The sequence below is a fragment of the Macaca thibetana genome, chromosome 9 (genome assembly GCF_024542745.1).
Source record: "Macaca thibetana thibetana isolate TM-01 chromosome 9, ASM2454274v1, whole genome shotgun sequence".
In the NCBI taxonomy this organism is placed as follows: domain Eukaryota; kingdom Metazoa; phylum Chordata; class Mammalia; order Primates; family Cercopithecidae; genus Macaca; species Macaca thibetana.
The window spans coordinates 39,021,168-39,041,349 of NC_065586.1; the positions used below are offsets into that span (position 1 = coordinate 39,021,168).

Consider the following 20,182-nt stretch of genomic DNA (forward strand, 5'->3'; position numbering starts at 1 on the left):
TCTGTATTTCCTGAATTTGAATGTTGGCCTGCCCTACTAGGTTAGGGAAGTTCTCCTGGATGATATCCTGCAGAGTGTTTTCCAACTTGGTTCCATATTCCCCCTCACTTTCAGGCACCCCAATCAGACGTAGATTTGGTCTTTACATAATCCCATACTTCTTGCAGGCTTTGTTCGTTTCTTTTTCTTCTTTTTTCTTTTGGTTTCTCTTCTCGCTTCATTTCATTCATTTGATCCTCAATCGCTGATACCCTTTCTTCCAGTTGATCAAGTCAGTTACAGAAGCTTGTGCATTTGTCACATATTTCTTGTGTCATGGTTTTCATCTCTGTCAGTTCGTTTATGGCCTTCTCTGCATTAATTATTCTAGTTATCAATTCTTCCACTCTTTTTTCAAGATTTTTAGTTTCTTTGCGCTGGGTACGTAATTCCTCCTTTAGCTCTGAGAAGTTTGATGGACTGAAGCTTTCTTCTCTCATCTCGTCAAAGTCATTCTCCGTCCAGCTATGATCCGTTGCTGGCAATGAGCTGCGTTCCTTTGGAAGGGGAGATGTGCTCTTATTTTTTTGAATTTCCAGTTTTTCTGCACGGCTTTTTCCCCATCTTTGTGGTTTCATCTGCCTCTGGTCTTTGATGATGGTGACGTACTGATGGGGTTTTGGTGTGGGTGTCCTTCCTTTTTGTTAGTTTTCCTTCTAACAGTCAGGACCCTCAGCTGTAGGTCTGTTGGAGATTGCTTGAGGTCCACTCCAGACTCTGTTTGCCTGTGTGTCAGCAGTAGAAGCTGCAGAAGATAGAATGTTTCTGAACAGCGAGTGTACCTGTCTGATTCTTGCTTTGGAAGCTTCCTCTCAGGGGATGTACTCCACCGTGTGAGGTGTGGGGTGTTGGTCTGGTCCTAGTAGGGGCTGTCTCCCAGTTAGGCTACTCATGGGAGCCACTTGAGTAGGCAATCTGTCCCTTCTCAGATCTCAACCTCCGTGTTGGGAGATCCACTGCTCTCTTCAAAGCTGTCAGACAGAGTCGTTTGCGTCTGCATAGGTTTCAGCTGCTTTGTTGTTGTTGTTGTTGTTGTTTAGCTGTGCCCTGTCCCCAGAGGTGGAGTCTACAGAGACAGACTGGCCTCCTTGAGCTGCTGTGAGCTCCACCCAGTTCGAGCTTCCCAGTGGCTTTGTTTACCTACTTAAGCCTCAGCAGTAGCAGGCTCCCCTCCCCCAGCCTTGCTGTTGCCTTGCCCTTAGATCACAGACTGCTGTGCTAGCAATGAGGGAGGTTCCGTGGGCGTGGGACCCTCCCGGCCAGGTGTGGGATATAATCTCCTGCTGTGCCCGTTTGCTAAGACCCTTGGTAAAGCGCAGTATTGGGGTGGGATTTTCCAGGTGTTGTGTGTCTCAGTTCCCCTGGCTAGGAAAAGGGATTCCCTTCCCCCTTGAGCTTCCCAGGTGAGGCGATGTCTCACCCTGCTTCAGCTCTCACTGGTCGGGCTGCAGCAGCTGACCAGTACCGATTGTCCAGCACTCCCTAGTGAGATGAACCCAGTATCTCAGTTGAAAATGCAGAAATCACCTGTCTTTTGTGTGGCTCGCGCTGGGAGCTGGAGACTGGAGCTGTTCCTATTCGGCCATCTTGCTCCGTCCCCCGATATTCTGTTTTTTTAAAGATATTCTTTTGTTTTTCTCGAGAATGCTTTATGATTTTATGTGTAATTGTCTTAGAAATGATTTGTTACATTTGTTCTGAGGTGTTTTTTTTTTTTGAGACAGTGTCTCGCTCTGTCACCCAGGCTGCAGTGCAGTGGCGGGATCTCGGTTCACTGCAAACTCCGCCTCCCGGGTTCACACCATTCTCCTGCTTCAGCCTCCCAAGTAGCTGGGACCACAGGTGCCCGCCACCATGCCTGGCTAATTTTTTGCATTTTTAGTAGAGACGGAGTTTCACCGTGTTAGCCAGGATGGTCTCAATCTCCTGACCTCGTGATTCGCCCACCTCCGCCTCCCAAAGCACTGGGATTACAGGTGTGAGCCACCACGCTTGGCCAGTATTTCATGTTTTTGATGGCACTGTAGGTGGTACTTTGAAACAATTAGTTGCTGGTATATAGAAATCCACTTGATTTTTTTGTTTGTTTGTTTTTGAGCTTTGCCCAGGTTGGAGTGCAATGGCACGATCTTGGCTCACCGCAACCTCTGCCTCCTGTGTTCAAGTGATTCTCCTCCCTCAGCCTCTCAAGTAGCTGGGATTACAGGCATGTGCCACCACGTTCAGCTAATTTTGTATTTTTAGTAGAGATGGGGTTTCTCCATGTTGGTCAGGCTGGTCTCAAATTCCTGACCTAACGTGATCTGCCCACCTCAGCGTCCCAATGTGCTGGGATTACAGGTGTGAACTACTATGCCCAGCCAAAATCCACTTGATTTTTTTAATTTATTTATTATTTTTGAGATAGAGTCTCACTCTGTCATCTACCCTGGAGTGCAGTGGTGCGATCTCAGCTCGCTGCAACCTCTGCCTTCTGGGTTCAAGTGATTCTCCTCCCTCAGCCTCCCGAGTAGCTGGGGCCACAGGTGCATGCGACCAAGTCTGGCTAATTTTTTGTATTTTTAGTAGAGACAGGGTTTCATTGTGTTAGCCAGGATGGTCTCCATCTCCTGACCTCATGATCCGCCCTCCTGGGCCTCCCAAAGTACTGGGATTACATGCATGAGCCACTGCGCACGGCCTCCACTTGATTTTTATACATTGATTTTGTATCCAAAAACTTACTGAATTCACTTCTTACTTAAAATAATTTGTAGATTCTCTTGCATGTTCTTCATGCAGAATTATGACATCTGCAGATACTGATAGCTTTATTTATTCTCTTCTAATTCTTATAACTTTTTATGTTCTTTCTTGCCTTTATTCCACACAGTTTTACACTCTGACCTATTTTTTTCCCCTATTTTCCAGTTCTCAGTATATGCTATGAACATTTACCAGCTGTTTGTGTTGCTAACCTGGGAATGGTACTTCTTTCTCTCTCTGCTGGTTTGTGTCTACTTACTGGCTCCCCACTACCCACAGCAGTCAGTTATCTCTGAGCTAGATGAGACAGTCCATTGGATTAAAGAAGAAAATATTCAAATGCCTACCTACATGTATTATAATCTAAGAAAAAGAGTGAAATTTAATACATAGATTGGCAATATGTTTATAATTGATAAATTAATAAAAAGGTTACCCAGGATAGGGCTAGGCGCAGTGGCTCATGCCTGTAATCCCAGCACTTTGGGAGGCCAAGGCGGGCAGATGACCTGAGGTCGGGAGTTTAAGACCAGCCTGACCAACATGGAGAAACCCCGTCTCTACTAAAAATACCAACTTAGCAGGGCATGGTGGCACATGCCTGTAATCCCAGCTACTCGAGATTGTGCCATTGCACTCCAGCCTGGACAACAAAAATGAAACTCCATCTTAAAAAAAAAAAGTTACCCAGGATTGAAAAATGGCCGAATATTTTAGATACCCCTAATTCTATAGGAGCAAGTCCAAAATTACTCAATAATGTTCCCTGAATACCTCTACAGCTCTTTATCTTATCAGAGTCCCAAACAATACTATTCTATGTGCTAATTGTTACTCCTTTAACTACATATGTTAGCCGTATCCATTCTTATGCTATTGCCTGGGTTCATGAATAACACTGTAGTTGTTTAAGAATTCAAATCTTTACCTCCTCAATGAAACCCAACCAAATAGCAGGAACAGAGGTTCCCCACCCCGCTTTGTAAGCTTAGATAACTTTTTACATCTTTTTACTATAGTACCTTATTGTAGTTATGTGATTATATGTTTGCCTCTGTTTATCAGATTATATTTTCCTTGAGAATAGTAACATTGTTTTAGTTGTCTTCATATTCCCCTAAAGTAGGAGAATTCTTGGTGACACATAGGCACATGGTGGGACACCAATTACTTATCATGGTGGTAGAGTATATCTGTTATGATTTATCTTTTCAACTAAGTACAACTAAGTGCAAAAGTAGACATCTTATAATGCATTTTCTGATTAACTGTGAATAGTGAACATTATAATAATTCTCTTACAGCACTTATGTCTTTAAATTCTGATTGCTTAAATTCAAATGGAATGTACTGTTTCAGGGATCCTTGTCATTTGAGGATGTGACTGTGGGCTTCACCCAGGAGGAGTGGCAGCATCTGGACCCTGCTCAGAGGACCCTGTACAGGGATGTGATGATAGAGAACTACAGCCACCTCGTCTCAGTGGGTAGGTAGGAACTGTTTTTCATGTAGACTCCTAGTGTGTACATCTTTTCTTGGTTGCTAAAACTTGTGGAAGTTTTGTTGGGGTTAATTATACTAAACTTGATATTCAGGGTATTAAGCAGAAGAACTGTTTAGGGTGCTATAAAGAATGTTGTTGTTTTCTTACTTTTTACACAAATGGTTGAAATTGGTTTCTGAAGTTTCATTTTCTCCCTCTTTCAGACGCCCTAAAGTACATTAGCCTCACCCAGTTTCCATGTCATTTCCCATTCACAGGATATTGCGTCCCTAAACAAGAAGTGATCTTCAAATTGGAACAAGGAGAGCAGCCATGGATATTAGAGGAAGAGCTCCCAGGCCAGAGATACCCAGGTGAGTTAGCATGTATTAAGCAGAAGGATGCCAGTGACATGGTATGAATTCTTTTAATTCTGAAGAGTTTGCATGGCCAGGCACAGTGGCTCAATGCCTGTAATCCCATCACTTTGGGAGGCCAAGAAGGGCGGATCATCTGAGGTCAGCATTCGAGACCAGCCTGGCCAACATGGTGAAACCCCATGTCTACAAAAATACAAAAATTAGCCGGGCATGAGGACAGGTGCCTGTAATCCCAGCTGCTCGGGAGGCAGAGGCAGGAGAATCGCTTGAACCAGGAAGGTGGAGGTTGCAGTGACCTGAGACTGCGCCACTGCACTCCAGCCTGGGCAACAGAGCGAGACTCTGTCTCAAAAAAAAAAGAGTTTGCTCATATGTTCATTCCTACTATGTATCACTCAAGTTTTAGGTGCTGGAAATAGAGTAGTGAACTGAATTTTATCCATGACCTTATGGAGCTTACCTTCTGATTGGGAGAAAAAGATAAGGAACAAAAATGACAACACTACCACACATGCACAGATATGCCAAGTGGTCATGTAAAATAGTAAGGAAATTAAAGAAGGTTAAGAATGATGGAGTGTTAAACTTTAGAAAAGTGGATCAGGAAGGACTTTTGGATGCTGTGAAATTGAATGATATGAGGGTGGGAGTTGGGGGTAGTCCTGATAGCAGGGGAAGAATCAAGTGCAAGGCACTGATACAGGAGTGCGCATGTGGTCTTTGAGGACACACAAATATAAGTGTGGATTGAAAAGAATGAGTGAGGCAAGAGTGGTATGAGTTGATGTTGGAGAGGTAATGGGAGCCCAAATTATCTAGGGCCATATGGGCCATGATAAGGACTATTATTTTATTTTGAGTAAAATGAGAAGCTATTGGTATGATTTGACCCAATAAGGAACATTTGCTGATTTGTCTTTTAAATGGATATCTCTGGCTGCTAAGCAAAGAAAATACTATTGGGGACAGAGGGATGAAGCAAGAACATGAGTCAGGAGAGTATTTCAGTCTGCAAAAAGGCAATAGTAGCTTACACTTTGGAATGGTGGAGATTATTAAAAGTGATTGGCTTTTGGCCAGGCACAGTGGCTCACGCCTATAATCCCAGCACTTTGGGAGGCCAAGGCAGGCAGATCACCTGAGGTCAGGACTTCAAGACCAGCCTGGCCAACATGGTGAAACCCCGTCTCTATTAAAAATACAAAAATTAGCCAGGTGTGGTGGCATGTGCCTGTAATCCCAGCCACCCAGGAGGCTGAGGCAGGAGAATTGTGGAACCTGGGGGAGCAGAGGCTGAGGTGAGTTGAGATTGCACCACTGCACTCCAGCTTAGGTGACAGAGCAAGACTGCATCTCAAAAAAAAAATTAAGAAGTGGTTGGCTTTTCGATATGTTCTGAATGTGGGACCTGTAACATTTGCTATTGAGTGGGATATGGAACATGAAAGAAAGAAAGGAGTCAAGAGTGACTCCAAACATTTCACCCAGAGCAGTTGGATAAGTGGGTACCAGTTGGGGGATATTGAGGATAAACAGTTTTGGAGGGATTGTTACGCATTTGGTTTGCACACATAAAGTTTCAAGTGATTATAAAATATCCAGGTTTACATGGCTAATAAGCGTTTGGGCACATAAGCAGGTAGTTTGGTGCAAGTCCAAGTGGAAGATATTTATTTGGAAATTATCAGCTTATGGCAGTAGTTAACAGTTTTGAAGTTTAGTATTTAAAGCTGAGGGATTAGATAACCTCTCTTTTGGGGTAGGACTGGAGGCTATCCCCTGGGTCATTAGCTTTCAGAAGTCTTGAAAGTGAGGAGACTGAGCAAAGAAGAAAGAAAAAGCAGTTTGGGGATGAGTGGAAAACAAAGAATGTAGTATCCTGCAGCCAAGGAAGACAATGTTTCAAGGAGAAAGTGAGCTTCTCTGAAGTGGGATGTGTAAAGTAAGCATTTTCTCTGTCTCTGTCTACAGATCATCCAGAAACAATAAGGAAAAAGAACAACACAAAGTTTATCTCATGACAATAGAGGATATCTGAAACCCCAAATCAATACAAGTGGAAATGCTACCAGAATCACTGAAAAATTAAGGAGGGCCATATGTACCAGCAGATGAAAAGAAACAAAAACATTTCTGGTGCTTGAAGGAACTGGTAAAATACTTTAGAGAGACAACGTACATACTCTGAGGTACAAAGCTTAAATCTCTCTTGGAATAACATCAGTGCTGTGCGCAGGACAGCTGGAGCTCCTTTGAATGCAGTTTGGTTCTGTGAAGCTGATGTAGGGTTAAGTATGGAAACAGACACACAAGTCATGTTTTTCAGTGACACTCTGTGACAATGCAAGAAATGAGACTTTCCATTTCAGAAAAAAATGTTACAGACACCTGTGTGAGGGGAAATAAACTTGCATGCTATCTTAGCTTGTATTCCTGTAAACAGTTTGAAGTAAAAACTTGTCAGGATGGGCAGACCTACTACAGAAGTGAGGAAATGGGGAGTAAGGCTGGTTAGGACGAAGAGAAAGTACAAGAGGGTAATAACAGAGCAAGCCATTACTAAGGCTACTCTGGCAAGAAAGGAGTGACAATCTGGGTTGATGCATAAACTGAGTTTGGTATATGTGCAAAACACTTTTTCATAAGAAGCTCTCTCGTTAGATTAAGACATGCCTCTGTTCCCTTTACCTAGTAAAACTGATGCAGTGTAAAAGCTCATGTCCTTTGAAGCTGAGTAATCCAAAAGGAACCAGCATAAAATGCCCCACAAAACTACTGCAAGAATAAAGGGTTGAAAAAGATTAGAAAAAAAAAGTAGGTGATAAAATGTCACCTGATCAACGTGTACATAAAGTACATAAATAATTGGGCCAAATAATAAACCATGAATTTCAAAAAGGACTAATTGAATTGATTGCCTGCATGATATGTTAAGGCAACAGTATAATGTTTTAATTCATTTAATAAAATGCATTCTGGGATGTCAGACTGAGAAAAGAATTGTAAGAGAAAATAAGAATCACAGTAAAGAAAGCAAATTGGGGCCAGGCACGGTGGCTCACATCTGTAATCCCCACACTTTGGGAGGCCAAGGCCAGTGGATCACTTGAGGTCGGGAATTTGAGACCAGCCTGGCCAACATAGTGAAACCCCATCTCTACTAAAAATACAAAAAATTAGCCGGGAATGGTGGCACACCTGTAATCCCAGTTACTTAGGAGGCTGAGGCAGGAGAATAGCTTGAACCCAGCAGGCAGAGGCTGCAGTGAGTCAAGATCACACCACTGTACTCCAGCCTGGGCAACAGAATGAAACTCCATCTCAAAAAAAAAAAGAAAGAAAGAAAGAAAGAAAAGCAAATTGGAGAATTCCCAAAGAAGAATAGGCATTGCTGAAATGTAGATTAGAAATAAATGTGGAAGGCCTTTCAAGCAAGAAGAAACTGAAAAAAATAAAAGGTGAATATTGCATAAAGAAGATAGTATAAAAGATATTTCACATATATACTATACATATAGTTCATTCCCCAAAGTAGAAAATCAAATAAATAGAACCAATATTGAAAATACTCCAGTAACATTTTTTGGGGAAAAGAAGATACGATTGAATCTACATAAAAAAGATAAACCATCCCTAAGGAAGGCAGACCAAAAATGATCAACATCATGCTATATTCCTAATAGCATTACTAGATTTCAAAGATAAAGAATCATTTTGACAGCCAGTCAATATAAGAAAAACGTCCAGCTGATCTCAACCTTTTCCATAACAAAATTTGCTAAACAAAACTGCTAAAAGTCTGTAGAGCAATTGCTACAAAATCCTTAGGGAGGGTCAAATTAAGAACTTTATACTAGGTTAAAGAGTGATTCTTTAACAAAAAAGAGGAAACCTTTTTTTGAATAGGCAAGAATTCTGGGTCCTTTGTCCCTAAGACCTTTTATTAGAAGATGAATATCAGATAACCAAGAAGTGACACAAAAAGCATGGTAAAAATACTGGTAGTAGCCTCTGAATTTAATTGAGGAACTAATTCTAAAGCAAATGTGAGAGTGTGTTGTTGAAAACATGGGCATTATTGACTGTATTTAATTTGATTAAGCGGAGGCTAAAAACAAGTGGGAAGAATGACGGTATTCTAATAAAGTGAATTCTGTTAAAATGCAGTGTATACATTCCTAAGAATCACTGCTCTATGCAAATGAGTACAATAAAAATCATAGGACTAATGGGAAAATGCAAGGTCTAACACTCAAAAACTTTCTCACTGTGTCAGTGATACACAACACTGAAGTCTTCAGTTGCAATTTTGGATTTAATTTCTCCTTTTGAGTCTTTTGGTTTTTGCTTTATGAATTTTGGAGCATTACTAAGTGTATACATATTAGGATCCTTATGTCCACTTCATGAATTAACCACTTAATAATTATGTAATGTCTCTCTTTATACCTAGTAATACTCTTTGTTCTAAATGCTACTTTGATATTAATTTAGTTCTTCCAATTGTCTTTTAATTTTATTTACCTCTTTCCATACTTTTAATCTCTTTATATTTAAAGTGAATTTCCTTTTTTTTTTTTTTTTTTGTTGAGATGGAGTCTTGCTCTGTCGCCCAGGCTGGAGTGCAATGGCGCAATCTCGGCTCACTGCAACCTCCGCCTCCTGGGTTCAAGTGATTCTCCTGCCTCAGCCTCTCGAGTAGCTGGGATTAAGGGTGCATGCCACCATACCTGGCTAATTTTTTGTATTTTTAGTAGAGATGAGGGTTCACCATGTTGGCCAGGCTGGTCTTGAACTCCTGACCTTGTGATCCACCTGCTTTGGCTTCCCAGAGTGCTGGGATTACAGGCATGAGCCACTGTGCCTCGCCGTGAATTTCTTAAAATAGCATGTGGTTGGGTGTTGCTTTTATAACTTGTGTGAAAACTTCTACTTTTTTTTTTGGGCGGGGGGATGGCATCTCACTCTGCTGCCTGGACTGGAATGCAGTAGCACGATCTCAGCTCACTGCAACTTCTGCCTCCCGGGTTCAAGCTATTTCCAGCTAAGTTTTGTACTTTTAGTAGAGACAGGATTTCACCATGTTGACCAGGCTGGTTTCGAGCTCCTGACCTCAAGTGATCGGCCTGCCTCGGCCTTCCAAAGTGCTAGGATTACAGGTGTGAGCCACAGCGCCTGGTCTTACTTCTACTTCTTAATTGTGACGTTTCAACCACTTATATTTCATGTAATTTGTTAATGTTTGGATTCACATAATTTTGCTGAGTGTTTCCTCCTTGCTCATTTTGTTCTTTTTCCTTTTTTTCCTCGTTTTCTCTCATTTGGATTGGTAATTTTTATTTTGTTTTATCTCCGCTGAATTCTTATTAGTATTACAGGTTGAGCATCCCTAATCTGAAAATTTGATATCTGAAATGCTCAAAAACCCAGAACTTTTTGAGTGCCAACAGGACACCACAAGTGGAAAGTTCCACACCTTATGTGATGGGGCACAGTCAAAGTGTAGGGACACAACACATAGTTTATTCAGTGTCCCTAAGGGAAAAAAGACTCTCCCAACCCCCTTTAGCTGTGATATCTCTTCATTTGCATGCATAGTATATTAGTCCTTGCATTGCTATATGCGTTCTTGCATTGCTATAAAGAACTACCTGAGACTGGGTAATTTATAAAGAGAAGAGGTTTCATTGGCTCACAGTTCTGCAGGCTGTATAGGAAACATGACTGGAAGGACTCAGGAAACTTGTAGTCATGGTGGAAGGTGAAGGGCAAACAGGCACATCTTATGTGGCCAGAGCAGGAAGAAGAGAGAGAGGTGGGAGGTGCCACACACATTTAAATAACTATATTTCTTGAGACCTCTGTCATGAGAACAGCACCAAAGGGGGGAAATCCGCCCCCATGATCGAATCACCTCCCACCAGGCCCACCTCCAGCACTGGGGATTACAATCCGACATGAGATTTGGGCAAGGACATGAATCCAAACCATATCACCTAGATTCACTCACACATGTACTCCCTCAAAGGACAATATAAAAATATTCCACAATCTGAAAAAATAAAAAATCCAAAAACACCAGGAATCAAAAACACTTCTGGTCCCAAGCATTTCAGGTAAGGGATACTCAGTCTATAGTTCTTTCTTAAATTTTGTTTTAAGTGGTTGCCCCGTGATATACAATAAGCATTATCAGTTTATCACAGTCTCCTTACAAGTGATATGATACTATTTCACATATAACCATAGAATCTTACAACAATATAAAATTTAAGATTTGATATAGCTCCATTCCGTCCTCTCTCTTTTTTTTTTTTTTTTTTTTTTTTTGATACGGTTTTGCTCTGTCGCCCAGGCTAAAGTGCAGTCACACAATAACGGCTCAACTTCCTGGGCTCAGGTGATCCTCCCACCTCAGCCTCCTGAGTACTTTGAACTACAGGACGTACCACCATGTCTGTCTAGTTGTTTTTTTAGTAGTGATGAGCTCTCACCATGTTGCGCAGGCTGGTTTTGAGTTCCTGGGCTAAAGCCTTCCTCCCTTTCTATGTGATATTGTAGCCATATATTTTTACTTAGAGACCCCACAATGTATCCGTGGTATTTTTGCTCTGTAAAGCCAGTCGTCTTTTATAACGATTTAAAAGTCTTTTATGTTTGCCCCCCATTTAAAAAACATTTTAGACATTCTTAATATCTTTGTGTATCTTCCTCCTTTTGTGTAAATAACTCCCTTTAGTATTTCTTAAAGCAAAGCTCTGTTGGCAGTGAATTTTCTCAGCTTTTGTTTGTCCAAAAAAGACTATCTTTATTTGTAAGATTTTTTTTTCCTCTGGGTATAGAATTCTAGATTGACATTTTTTTCTCCATACATTAAATATTTCATTCTGTTGTCTTCTGACTTAGATATTATTTCCTGCTGTAATTTAAAAAGCTTTGTTTCTCTGCATTTAATATCCTGTTTTCTCTGGCTGCCTTTAAGATTTTCTTTTTATCCTTGGTTTTTAGTTGTTTGGCTATGATATTTATAGCCAAATATCTGTGTGTGTGTGGTATTTTTCTTTCTTGCTGTTCTCTCGCTTGTGGTTTGATGTTTGTCATCATTTTTTCCCTGGATCTCCAGTTGCTTGTATATGTTTGTTATCCCATAGTTTTTAGATATTTTGCATTAGGAGAATTTTCCCTATGCTTCTCTGTGTTGGCTGTTAGCTATCCCTCTTAAGCCTGTGTCTCCCTGCTCTTGCCCCTCTGCCAGCAATAGGCTGCTGCTCCCTGTTACTCTATGTCATGCTTGTGGTGGGGGCAGGGGTGTTCTCTGTTGTTCTAACACAGCCTTAGTCATAGGCAGGCCCTGTGTGCCTGGGCCTCTGCATGGGGCTTTCACCGTGTACAGTCAGCCCTCTGTATCTGCAGGTGTGTCAGGGCTAACTGTGCAACTTGATCATCTGTGGATTTTGGTATCTGAGGGAAGTTCTGGAAACAATCCCCTGCAGAGCCTGAGGGACAGCTGTACCTGCTTCTTCCTCAGTGTTATGAGACCTCTACTTTTCTGTCAGTAAAGGATCCTGAGCCCAATATAGTTCTGCACTCCTGCTGTAGTAATAGAGGGCTTTCTTGTACCCTTATTCTCCTATACTCCCACACTAGAGGATCCAGACTCTAGGCCGTCACCTCGGATTGGTAGCTTGCTTTAAGGAAGGGAAAAGAATTCCTCTCAAGGATAAGCATCCCCAATATTCTCACTTACAGTTAAACGAAATATGAGCTTAAAACCAAAACCTGAGGAAATAAATCATTTGTGAGAGTAAACAAGTAACGGAAAATATGTTTTCAAACACCCATTAATTAAGACCATGGATGTATTAGTAAGTATAAAACAACCATGTAAGACACATTCAGAGTAGTAAAAGAGGAAATAAAAGGAGTAAGGAAGAAGGAATGTCTGTCATCGCAGATTACTGAACCCTACATTTAACTTTTAAAAAAATTAAAATTGGATCGATACTGCAATAAATTATAAAAGCCATACCTTTTGCATAATTTTTTTAGTAAAATTCTAATAGCAAATACAGGAAGAGAGAAAATGAACCCTAAAAGAATGCTTGAGATGAGAGTATTGGTAAATAAGTGATAGGAAATTAGGAAACATAGGTCAATTTAAATTATGTTTGTATAAAATAATAGTGATACTTAATTTGTAGTGCTAAAAAAGACACAATTATATAATAAATAATAATTACATATAAATGAGGTGGGGATAATCAAATTGTGTTTCAAAATCCTTCTGTAATTCAGAAAAGAGGTTTATGATATTAACTCACTTTGGTATATAGCATATAATAGATATTGTATCATTACTTAACTAACTGAATCTTGATGAATGAGAGCTTGGTAAAATTTAATGGGTAGCCAACCATTGAGAAACTGGTATAGTATAACTTCCAAAGATGTAAAGAAGAAAAAATGGGAAAATATCAAAAAAACAAAGTACAAAAAGAAGAAAGGTGCAGTAGATGTCATAGTAAAACTCTGACAAATACAAGATACCAACTAACATTTAGGAGACAACTTGATATGTTTTCAGTAATCACCATAAATTACCTGTTGAAAAACAATAAAATTGAATCTTCAAAAAATAATAAGCTCTTGCTATATCCATGATATAAAGTTTTGGTCTGACGACCTTCCCCTTTCTATTTCCAGTGCCTTTGGCCATTCATGCAGTGTTTTACCTGCAGTCAGGAGTCTGGGAGGATGTTCTGATCCCTGCAAATTGGCAAGAACTGAAACTAAAATCATTACTGACAAATCATAAGTCTTCCTCACTTATCTTTTTTGTTACGTTCTATAAGCCTGCTGCTCTCACAGATGACCCTCATAATGTTATTTTATTTTTGTCTTTCTGTCATCCTTTCTTAATGATGTTAAGTAACTGTCTGTTATTGGGATGGGTGTGGTGGCTCACACCTGTAGTCCTAGCACTTTGGGAGGCCGAGGTGGGTGGATCATTTGAGGTCAGGAGTTTGAGACTAGCCTGACCAACATGGTGAAACCCCATGTCTACCAAAAATATAAAAAATTAGCCGGGTGTGGTAGCACACGCCTGTAATCCCAGCTAATCAGGAGGCTGATACAGGAAAATCACTTGAACTGGGGAGATGGAGGTTGCAGTGAGCTGAGATCATGCCACTGCACTCCAGTCTGGGTGACAGAGCGAAACTCCATCTCAAAAAGAAAAGGCCAGGCACAGTGGCTCACACCTGTAATCTCAGCACTTTTGGAGGCTGAGGGGGGTGGATCATCTGAGGTCAGGAGTTCAAGACCCACCTGGCCAACATGGTGAAACCCTGTCTCTAATAAAATACAAAAATTAGCTGGGCATGGTGGCAGGTGCTTGTAATCCCAGCTACTCAGGAGGCTGAGGCAGGATAATTGCTTGAACCCAGGAGGCAGAGGTTGCAGTGAGCTAAGATCGTGCCACTGCACTCTAGCATGGGTGACAGAACCAGACTCCATCTCAAAAAAAAAAAAAAAAAAAAAAAGTATATTACTGTTTTACTTTTGTAAACTGTCTTCCAAATATTTTTGTATTTTATGTTTTCACTTTCCACTCATACCACCTGAAACACTGACCACTACAACCCCTGCCTTTGGGTTCAAGTGATAGAAGAACACTATTTAAAGCTTGATATGTTTCATTCAAATAAACCATTCCTCTGACATTTTTCTTCTCTTTTTTCTTTTTCTTTTTTTTTTCTTTTTGAGACAGAGTTCGCTCTTGTTGCCCAGGCTGGAGTGCAGTGGCGTGATCTCAGCTCACCTCAGCCTCTGCCTCCCAGGTTCCAGCAATTCTCCTGTCCAGCCTCCCTAGTAGCTGGGATTACAGGCATGTGCCACCATGCCCAGCTAATTTCAGTAGAGATGGGGTTTCTTCATGTTGGTCAGGCTGGTCTTGAACTCCCAACCTTAGGTGATCCTCCCTCCTTGTCCTCTCAAAGTGCTGAGATTACAGGTGTGAGCCACCATGCCCAGCCTCCTCTGATATTTTTCTAGAACACTCTTAACTACTAGTTTTCCTTGCCCCTCTCATTCTCTGCATGTCCCATTTCTAGATTAGCCATTTTTATATTTATATTATTTATTTTATATCTTTAGTATCATTTTTATATCTAATGTTTTATGTCATTATTTGTGTCTATTCTGTATTCATTGTGCTTTATGGTTATTTGTAACCTCTGTGTTGTTTTGAAGTACGTATTTATAAGTTGCCCATTGTGTGTTCTAAATTTCCACCCTACTTTCCACATTATAAGGTTTCTTGTTTATTTTCTTCTAGCCAAAGGGCTAGAGGAGATTAACACTTTTTGGATTACTTTATTCCAGGAAACTAAGTCAACTATATATAAAAGCGCGTTTGTATGTAAGTGTAAGTTCATCACAAATATCACAAGACTTATAAGTTACGGTTATTTTTTCTTATTTCTAGAAGTCTGCAAAGTTGATGACCAACTGGAGCGCTGTCAGGAAATCCAGGACAGACATATCTGGCAAGCTCCATATATCAACAACCAAATACTGACTATAGAGAGAGGTAACATATTAGGAAAAGTGTTTGATTTCAGCATAGACCCACTTCCTTCCATAAAAATACCTTGTAAATGTGACTTATGTGGTATGAGTTTAAAATACATTTCAGATTTATTTAGTAGTAAGAAAAATTATTTAAGAAAGATGCCTCATGACCTCAGTGCATATAGAAAACTATTCCTCAATAGTAACCATGAAAAAACTCATATGGAAGAGAAACGTTATGAGTTTATTCAAATTGGAAAATGCCTCAGTCATAAGGAGGACTTCATTTCATATCTGAAAATTCAAAATTTAGAGCAATCTTGAATATAAGGAATGTGAGAAAGATTTCTATGGAAAGGCAGTTTTCATTACATATAAGCAAGCTTACACAGGAGAGAGTCCTTGTGTACATAATGAATGTAATAAAGTGTTTTATAATAATCCAACTCTCACGGTCCATAAAATGTCAGAAAAAAGAGAAAACTTTTATGAGTTTAATGAATATGAAAAAACCTTTGAGAAGTCCACTTTCTTGAAACATAGAGTTCATTTGGAGGTGAAACATTATAAATATATTGAAAGTGTAGGTAATTTTAACAGATCAAGCTTTCCTAACACAAGAGAGAAAACATTTGAAAGTAACAAATCAGGGGAACCTTTGTACGAGAAGTCAGTACTTAATGTAACTCACAGAACACACAGAGGAGAGGAAGTCTATGGATGTGAGCAATGTGGAAAACCATTCTATGAACAGTCAAAGCTAACCAAACATCAAAGAATCCATACAGGGGAGAAACCCTATGAATGTAATGAATGTGAAAAATGTTTTTCTAGGAAATCTCCCCTCACTTTACATCAGAGAGTCCACACAAGAGAGAAACCCTATAAATGTAAGGAATGTGGGAAATGCTTTTCTAGGAATTCACACCTCATATTACATCAGAGAACTCACACAGGAGAGAAACCCTATAAATGTAAGGAATGTAGAAAAAGTTTCTTTCATAAGTCATATCTTACAGTACATCAGAGAATTCACATGGGAGAAACCCTACGAATGTAATCAATGTGGAAAAACCTTCATAAGCAACTCTGTCCTCATAATACATCATAAAACACACACAGGTGAGAAACCCTGTGAATGTAATGAATGTGGGAAATCTTTCTCTAGGAGTTCATATCTTATAATACATCAGAGAACTCACACAGGCGAGAAACCCTATGAATGTAAGATATGTGGCAAAACCTTTTGCCACAAGTCTGATGTCACTAAACATCAGAAGACTCACATAGGGGGAAAACCCTATGAATGTATTCAGTGTGGGAAAACTTTTAGTCATAACTCAGGCCTAAAAGTACATCAGAGAACACATACAAAGGAGAAACCCTATGAATATACTGAGTACGGGAAATCCTTCTCTGAGAAATCAGTCCTTACAGTACATCAGAGAATACACACAGGGGAAAAACCTTATAAATGTAATGAATGTGGAAAAACCTTCTACAATAAATCAGACCTAACCAAACATCAGAGAACACACACAGGTAAGAAGCCCTATAGATGTAAGGAATGTGGGAAATTCTTCTCTAGGAATTCATACCTTACAATACACCAGAGAATGCATACAGGAGACAAACCCTTTGTGTGTAAAAAATGTGGGAAAACCTTATACCATAAGGCAGACTATACAGTACATAAGAGAACACACAGAGGGGAGAAGTCTTATTACTGTAATGAATGTGGGAAAACCTTTATTTGCAACTCAGTCCTCAACTCCCATCAGAGAAAACACATGGGGGAGAAGCCCTATGGGTGTAATGAGTGTGGGAAGTCCTTCTCTGAGAAATCAGTTCTTACTGTACATCAGAGAATACACACAGGGGAAAAACCTTATAAATGTAATGAATGTGGGAAGTACTATCATAAGTCAGATCTCACTAAACATCAGAGAACACACACAAGGGATAAACCCTATGAATGTAGTCAGTGTGGGAAAAGCTTCAGTTGCAGCTTAGGTCTCAAAGTATATCAGAGAAGACACACAAGGGAGAAACCCTATGGATGTAAGCAGTGTGGGGAAACCCTCTGAGAAATAAACTCTCATAGCACATCCAAGGATACACATGGGAAAAAGCTTATAAATGTAGAAATGAGAGAAATCTTTCTCAAGCAATTCATACCCCAAAATACTTAGGAGAAATCAAATAGGACATGACCCCTGTGAATGTAAAGAACTTGGCAAACCTTTTACCATAAGTCATCTTCCAGAGTAAATAAGAGAATAGCATAGGGGAAATTCCTAATAATGTAATGAATGTTTGAAAATCTGCTGTAAGAGACAACTACAAAGTAACTGAATACATGTAGAAGAAACACTACTGATCCATGTAGAGAATATGGGGAAATATTTTGCTATAATTTGGAATTTATTAAACAAAGAACTTCCATAGGAAATAATCTAATGACTCACATGGATATATGAAAATGTTCTTCCAGAGAATGACCATTAATAAAAATAAGATAAACCACATTTAGAGAAAACTGTCAACATTCTGTTTCTTTTGACAACTTTATGTACAAGTTTTACTCATTGTATATTAAATAAATAATAGGGAAGGTATTCAAAGAATGCAGCAAATGTAGTTGAGTCTATATCAAGAAATGTCATTTTACTAAGCAAGATAATTCATACTGAGTTAAAGTCATAACAGATATTTTGAATGTGAAGACATTAACAAATATCTAGACTTTATTATATCTGAAGATTGTGTTAAAGGAAATGTGTCAGTTTAGGAAATAATGAATAGAAATTTTCTTCTAGATACAGTATTATCCTGAAAGTCATGTTTTTAAAAAATTAGTCATATTTTGTTCTGATCCCAAATTTTTAAATAGAAATGTAACTGTAAGCACAAATAAATTGAATAACCTTTTCAGTCTCTGAGTCCACTTTTGGGGAAAGAGTGTTACCCCATGGCCCTTTCTGTCATGAGCATCTCCTGTCCTTGATTAGTCTGCCCTCCAACTATACTGTTGCCTCTGCATTTTCTGCCTAATGGACCTACCCTTAAGGGAGCTCAGGATGGACCACCCTCTTACCAGAACATACATTGGGACCAGCCAGAGGCAGTGGGATATAGGTTGTCCTTGAGGCTGCATCTGCCCCTCTTCCTAGGTGCAGAGACTGGAAACCACATTAAGTGTGTGTACAAAGCTAGAGGACCACCTAGAACCTTTAGCCCATGTGAGTTTGGTCTCCAATTCAGAGCCACAGGAAGCTCAGTATAGCTTACTTTTTTAAATCCAAGCCTATTGACTGAATTTTAGTGAACCCTTTTAGGTGGGCTGGTGTAGTTTTAGTGAAATATTTCATAACATAACCATCAGTGTACATATTGCAGCTTGGAAGTAAAGTATTGCAAAAGTAGTTGAAGTATCTGCATGTCATTCCCAAATTTCTTTAACTTCCTATAACCTTTACCACCTTTAAGCCTTATTTTAAACTTGGTTTTTATTGATACCATGTCTCATTACTTTCATTCTTTATTTCCATATATACACATATACTATTGTGGATGTACAATAACATATTTTGTTGTTTTGCAAGTATTTGCAAAAGTTAAAGTTATTCAGCTTTTGTCTTCAAATGCATGGTTTTGACCTTTTTACCTGCTGATATGTTTAGCTTTACTTATTTTAATAAAGTATAATAAATAACTTTGTGTAACTATAAAACATTGTCTATTTTCCTGTTTATGAAATTTCAAAATTTTGTTTCATTATTAAAACAATGTATGATAATTTTTATAAATCAACTTAAGTATAATTTAAACATGGTAAAAGACATCCTGTTTTGCCAATTTTATGAGTGATGTGGTTTGGGGCTCTGTGTCCCCACCCAAATCTCATCTTGAATTGTAATCCCCATGTATTGAAGGAAGGACCTGATAAGAGGTGATTGCATCATGGGAGTGGTTTCCCCCATGCTGTTCTCATGATAGTGAGGGAGTTCTCACAAGATCTGATATTTTCAAAAACATCAGTTTCCCCTGCACTCACTTGCTGTCTCCTGCCATCCTGTTAAGAAGGTGCCTGCTTCCACTTCGCCTTCCACCATGATTGTAAGTCTCCTGAGGCCTCCCCAGTCACTCTGAACTGCGAGTAATTAAATTTCTTTTGTGTATAAATTACCCAGTCTCAAGTAGTATCTTTATAGCAGTGAGAACACACTAATACAATGAGTTTTTACAACAGTATACCCTCATGTAGTAACTACCACACTTAAGATACAGAGCAGAATCTACAAAGAACTTAAATTTACAAGAAAAAAACAACCCATCAAAAAGTGGGCGAAGGATATGAACAGACACTTCTCAAAAGAAGATATTTATGCAGCCAACAGACACATCAAAAAATGCTCATCATCACTGGGCATCAGAGAAATGCAAATCAAAACCACAATGAGATACTATCTCATACCAGTTAGAATGACGATCATTAAAAAGTCAGGAAACAACAGATGCTGGAGAGGATGTGGAGAAATAGGAATGCTTTTACACTGTTGATGGGAGTATAAACTAGCTCAACTACTGTGGAAGACAGTGTGGCAATCCTTAAGGATCTAGTACTGGAAATACCATTTGACCCAGTGATCCCATTTCTGGGTATATACCCAAAGGATTATAAATCATGCTACTATAAAGACACATGCACATGTATGTTTATTGCGGCACTATTCGCAATAGCAAAGATTTGGAACCAACCCAAATGTTCATCAATGAACCCCACAGGCAGTCTAAAGCCTCCTGCATTCCTAAAGTTTTGGGTTTCTTCTTGATGGACGTTCCATCAGGTGTTTTTGCAGTTTTGGAAATCCTAAAAATTCCTACAATCTTATTTTTTTAACAAAATATTTTCTCTATTTTGTTCCTTAACTTGAACACTTTCCAGAAGAAGACATACTTG

At 39.5% G+C, this 20,182-nt stretch overlaps 1 protein-coding gene across 9 annotated transcripts in view; it reads left to right on the forward strand.

Annotated features, from left to right (window-relative positions):
• Positions 1–18,126, forward strand: part of LOC126963106 (zinc finger protein 717-like) — a 38,255-nt gene extending 20,129 nt beyond the window's left edge. For 2 of the 9 annotated variants that reach the window (XM_050805079.1, XM_050805082.1), the window contains 3 exons: positions 4,144–4,270; positions 4,546–4,682; positions 6,619–18,126. In XM_050805079.1, coding sequence (XP_050661036.1) covers positions 16,020–17,306 — 1,287 coding nt within the window. In that variant the 5' untranslated portion in view covers positions 4,144–4,270; positions 4,546–4,682; positions 6,619–16,019 and the 3' untranslated portion in view covers positions 17,307–18,126. The remainder of the gene's footprint in view (positions 1–4,143; positions 4,271–4,545; positions 4,683–6,618) is intronic. The other 7 variants (XM_050805083.1, XM_050805085.1, XM_050805078.1 and 4 more) reach the window with 6 other exon arrangements.
• The last annotated feature ends 2,056 nt before the right edge of the window (positions 18,127–20,182 follow it).